At 39.8% G+C, this 6,084-nt stretch overlaps 1 protein-coding gene across 1 annotated transcript in view; it reads right to left on the reverse strand.

Annotated features, from left to right (window-relative positions):
• SAXO1 (stabilizer of axonemal microtubules 1) overlaps positions 1–3,837 on the reverse strand; it is a 23,618-nt gene extending 19,781 nt beyond the window's left edge. Inside the window, exons 1-2 of the mRNA XM_006764943.2 lie at positions 3,731–3,837; positions 200–379 (exon numbers count right to left, since the gene is read on the reverse strand). Of these exons, the coding sequence (XP_006765006.2) occupies positions 200–379; positions 3,731–3,837 (287 nt within the window). The remainder of the gene's footprint in view (positions 1–199; positions 380–3,730) is intronic.
• Positions 3,838–6,084: the final 2,247 nt, after the last annotated feature.

The following is a 6,084-nucleotide window of genomic DNA, read 5'->3' on the forward strand; positions in this document are numbered from 1 at the left end:
TAAGAGGAGATGGGGAAAACTGGACAGATTAATCCATGCAGGATTTTCAGAGATAGAGCAAATTAACATTAAGACAGTAACAGCATATGTCGATGGTGCACCTTAATGCAGTATTGAACATCACTACATTCAATTGTACATTAGTGTCACGCATTACCCCGTTAATTATACGTTCACACATGCATACCCCTGCCCTCACCTCGATGTGCTCAGGCCTTCCATTGGTATGGACCCTTTCTGGTACTCCCTCTTGGGCTTGAAGGACTCTCTGGGCAGGTACGAGTGATAGATAGGGTAGTTCTCGGTGTATTCGGAGAGAAGACATGGTTTCTCTGTTTTATCGTAAATCTTCGTAGGGAGATGTGGACAATGATGCCGCCTGTAAAAACACATGGAATTAGGCTGGTTGCCTTCTTGAGAAGGTCACATCCAGTTTGATAATGCTACCTTCTCAAAATGTGACCCAGACTGTGAATCCATGACTGCTAGCATCGAAGACAGAAATGTAACCCTTCCTTTTTTCTACTGAACTATGAAAAGTCGCCAAATGTTTTCAATGATCTGTAATTGCAACTGGTTAATTGTCAAAATTCCTTGGATCATAAAATTACAGATAAGCACTCGGCCACCATAGCTCAGTGGTTGAGCATTGACCTATGAACTAGGACAGTGACGGCAAACCTTTTGAGCTCGGCGTGTCAGCATTTTGAAAAACCCTAACTTAACTCTGGTGCCGTGTCACATATAGAAATTTTTTTATATTTTCAACCAAAGTGAAACAAAGATTTATATTTTTGATATTTATTTTATATATTTAAATGGCATTTAACAAAGAAAAATCAACCAAAAAAATGAGTTTGCGTGTCACCTCTGACACGCGTGTCATAGGTTCACCATCACTGAACTAGGAGGTCATGGTTCAATTCCTGGCCAGGGCACATGCCAGGTTGCAGGCTTGATACCTATTGTGGGCGTGCAGGAGGCAGCCTATTAATGATTCTCTCTCATCATTGATGTTTCTCTCTCTCTCTTCCTCTCCCCTTCCTTTCTAAAATCAATAAAAACACATTACACACAAGCATGGCTGATGTTCAGCCGTTACATGTGCCCTATTACTTGTTTAAATACTTCCCTGCATTAACAGTTAAATGGTGTGGCCCCCGAGTCCTCTGAGTACCAACTCAGCTGGCCCAGGCCCTCCCCTGAGGCCTCCCAATCACCGAGCAATTAGGGCTCCACACCTGACCCAACAGGGTACTCCAAGTCTGTGCTCTGGGGTCAGGCTACTGTCTTTCCTCATTGGCTCCTGGGTCAATTCTGATTATCATTTTTGCACACAAGTGGTGTACTACATGCCATTGACTCCCTGAAACCACATTCACATTTTACATCTGGCGCCTTTATTCTTTCAGGTCTCACCTCAATTGCTGCCTCTTTAGAAAGACTTCTGCTGATCATTTATACCTAAAATACACCCCGCTCCCCTCTCCTCTCTCAGTTCTTCTCACCACTCCATATGCCCTTCTCATTACTTACCGTTATCTGTAGTTGGCACATTTGTTTATTGTCTATCTCATCTATCAAGTTCATGACCTTCTCTGTCTTGTTCACTGCTACATCCCTAGTACCTCATAACCTGCCTGGCACACAGTAGGCACTCAATAAACATTTATTGAATGAATGACTGAATAGATATATGAATGATTAAATAAACTCTATGTCTCATTATGCAGGTGATAATAATAATTTGCCATTATACTTTATAGTGAGCTTTTCATTTTGAATGCTGTAATAAATGAACCTTATTATTCTACTAATTGCTGGATAATGGGCAACTATTTGAGCTCTCAAAAACCAAGGAGTGTATCAATTATTTGTGTGCCCATATACAATCCTTACAAACCTCTAGTCATCAGACACTAGCACATCAACAAAACTCCATGAGTGATTTCCTACTTAGTTATATGAAGGAATGGCATGGAATTATTGTAAAACTTTTTACACTGAACTGATTTTAATTACAAAAACTAAAATACACACCACTCTGGGGCAATGCATAGGGGAGGAGAGAAGGAACTAAAGAGGGAGAGAAACAAACATACAGAGAATTCATCACTCTCTACTCTAAAGCTATTTTCAAGGCAAAAATTAGCTAATAAGTTCAACCATCTAAGTAAATGTTGCTGCCACCAGAGTTGTTACTGGGTACCTCTCTTCAACTCACCAACCCCCAAAGAGAATGATCGACACCTGTATTGTTCACATGACTACAACTGCATATAAACAAGTTCCTTTAAAGATATTTCTATTTTCTTTTCATTTGTAAATTTCTATCTTGAAACGCCATAAGAAGACATAAACTTGTCAATTTACATTTTACTTTTGTGATCATAAATGTAAATTCATGACAAATATTTTAGGCTTTCCTAATTATTTACTAGGAAATCTGTCGAATATTTAGTCCTTATACTATCAATATCTGAATTCCACAGCACTAAATACGCTGAATAAAATTTAGACTTCCTTTCTCAAAATGCACATTGTTGGCATTTAATACTCAAAGATGAACATGTATTTATATCATATCCTATATAATAAAAGCCTAGGTGGCATCGCACCCTTTGCAACGCCCTCACACGGCAATGTCAAGATGGTCACCACAAGAGGACCACACGCACAGTGGAGGTGGGGCCCGGTGGCCGTTCTGCAAGGTGAAGCTTGGGGGGGTCCCGTGGCTCTGTGTGGTGCGGATGAGGCCGGTTCTGGTGTCTCCACCACCTCACGTGGAGGAGGCGGGTCGCAGCAGGGGAGGGCAGTTGTAGGCGATCCGGCCAGCAGAGAAGGCACTTGGGGGCATCAGGCCAGCAGGGGAGGGCATTTGGGGGCCATGAGGCTGTAAGGGAGGGCAGTTAGGGGCAATCAGGCCTAACTCCCCTCTCCGCCCCCCCCGCACGAATTTTGTGCACCAGGCCTCTAGTATATTTAATAAAATAGCTCCTAATTATAGGAACATAAGTTGAGTGCTTTAATCTTCTGTCCACTTGAGATAAATTGTTGTGTTTCATAGTAAACAAATAACCATCTCCTACAGGATAAAAACATTACCTACTATTACCATTTCTGTGCTCACAATCCATCCAATTATCTGAGATTTCAATCTGAGCCAATTAGTACCCTATTTTAGGATTCCTACAAACCTCAAATCAAAAGGTAAGAATTGTGCTGACTACCAAAAATATCTCTGCAGATATATTTTATTCACCCACACTCTGACAGAAAAGTCAAGATTTTATTAAGGATAACAGATCCAGGCACTTGCAATGAAACAGACGCCACAGACATAGCAATATTTTTCCTCTCCAATGCCCTTGTTTTTTAAATCAGTAAAAACTTTGCTTTTATATAATGACCCCTTTTCTATATTGTTACTTTTTGAAACTGTAATATACTGTAAAGGCTTATTCCAACAGAAAAATAAATTTAATGGCAAAATACTACATTGTGATTGGTATCATGAGAGGGGATTTTAGTATAGAAAATGCTTGCATCCAGACATTGATGTTCCATTAAATGGAATTATGTCTAATATGTATTTATAGGGCAGATTTTATGTATTTAATTTGTTGCTAGTTAACTAAAACCTTGTCTTACTTTGAAATATCAAAACTCCTAGTTCAAAGTAAATATGTCATTGCCTGAGTTCGCTCAAGGGGTCACCTCCTTTTCTTACCTGTACACACACACCCTGAACATCCCTCTCAAGTCACCAAACACCACGGTATCTCCTTGTTGGTCTTTATCCAGGAGTCGCTCAGGGACAAAGACCAAGTCTGACATCTGTGTTCTGGAGGTTAGCCCAATGCCTGACATATTTATTTAGCAGATGGATGAATCGTTGGGTAGTGTACAGGAAGATAAACTACTGAAAGAAAGATATTTACAACGAAAATTAATTGTTCTAACATTAGTAGAGCAAAAAGGGGAAAGGCTGATTCTCAGTTTCTATGACCTAGATCAGTGGTTCTCAACCTTGGCTGCACATTAGAATCACCTGGGAATCTTTTTAAAATCCTGATTTCTGGGCCTCATCCTCCGGAAATTCTGTTTCTTTGTTATTAATGTTGTGGCCTCACCCCATAACAAAGAAACAGAATTTCTGGAGGATGAGGCCCAGAAATCAGGATTTTAAAAAGATTCCCAGGTGATTCTAATGTGCAGCCAAGGTTGAGAACCACTGGCCTAGATAGTGCCGAAGGAAAGTCTATGGAACCACCATACTTGGGGTATTTAAAAGTAGTCTTGACAACCATGAACCAAAGAAATGTGACCTCTCCAGCTCTCACACGCGTGTCACTTTAGGAGCTGCCTTGGCCACCTTGCCCAGGAGGACACTGACACAAACCTAGATGGGCCAACGGGCAACAAAGAGGAAGAGGAGGAGGTGCTTTAATCTCTCAGAACTCCCTAAAGTTTACTGGAGAGCATTATGCTAAGTGAAATAAGCCAGTCAGAGAAAGATAAATATCACATGATCTCACTCATTTATGGAATATAATGAACATAAACTGATGAACAAAAACAGATCCAGAGAAAGAGAAACATCGATCAGACCATCAAACCTCAGAGGGAAGATAGGGGAGGGTGGGGGTAAGGGAGAGAGATCAACCAAAGGACTTATATGCAAGCATATAGGCCTAACCAATGGACACAGACACCAGGGGGGTGAGGACATGAGTGGGGGGGAATAGAGGGGTAATGTGGGGATAAGGACACATATGTAATAACTTAATCAATAAAGAAATTTTAAAAAATAATAAAATCTTTCCACTCCAGGATAAAGAAGCAGAAGTAAAAGGAAAAAATCTTGATGTTTTCTGACATATGGTAAAGGGAGTAGTAAAGACCTTTCAATGAAACCCCAAAAAGTAAAACAGTAGTTGACTCTAAACTAGAATCATGGAATTTTAAAACTAAGGAACCAGAAGAATATATGATCCAATGTCCCAACTATGCAGAGAAAAAATCTGAAGCTCAGAGAACAATGGAAAACAGAACCCAGAAATCAACACAAGCCATTATGCTCAATTAATATTTCACAAAGAAAGCAAGAGCATACAATGGAGTCAAGACTGTCTCTTCAATAAATGGTGTTGGACAAATTGGATACATGCAAAAAAAATGAAACTAGACCACTAACTTAACCCATACACAAGAATAATTTCAAAATGGATTAAAGACTTAAATATAAGTCATGAAACCATAAAAATCCTAGAAGAAACTCTAGGCAGCAAAATCTCAGACATCTCTCATAGCAATATGTTTGCTGACACATCTAGGGCAATGGAAACAAAGGGAAAAATAAATGGAACTACATCAACATAAAAAACTTCTGCACAGCAAAAGAAACCATCAACAAAATGAAAAGAGATCCCACTGTATGGGAGAACATATTTGCCAATGATACATCTAATAAGGGGTTAATTTCCAAAATATATAAAGTATTCATAAGACTTAACAAAAGGAAGACAAACAATTCAATTAAAAAATGGGCAAAGGACCTAAATAGACACTTCTCCAAAGAGGACAAACAGATGGCCAAGAGACATATGAAAAAATAGTCACTAATCATCAGAGATACAAAATTAAAACTACAATGAGGTATCACTTCACACCTGCCAGAATGGCTACTACCAACAAATAACAAGTGCTGGAGAGGATGTGGAGAAAAGGGAACCCTAGTATGCTGCTGGTGGGAATCAGACTGGGGCAGCCACTATGGAAAACAGCATGGAGTTTCTGCAAATAATTAAAAATGGAACTGCCATCTGACCCAGTGACCCAATTCTTGGAATATAGCCTAAGAATCCTGAAACACCAATAGGAAAGAATACATGCACTCTATGTTCATAGCAGTGCTATTTACAATAGCCAAGATCTGGAAACAGGAAGCCCAAGTGCCCATCAGTAGATGAGTGATAAAAAAAGCTGTGGTACATTTACATCACTATGCAGCAGTAATAAAGAAGGATCTCTTACTCTTTGAGACCGCATAGAGCAGTGATGGCGAACCTTTTGAGCTCGTGT

This window comes from Myotis davidii, unplaced genomic scaffold (assembly GCF_000327345.1).
Source record: "Myotis davidii unplaced genomic scaffold, ASM32734v1 scaffold197, whole genome shotgun sequence".
Classification (NCBI taxonomy): Eukaryota; Metazoa; Chordata; class Mammalia; order Chiroptera; family Vespertilionidae; genus Myotis; species Myotis davidii.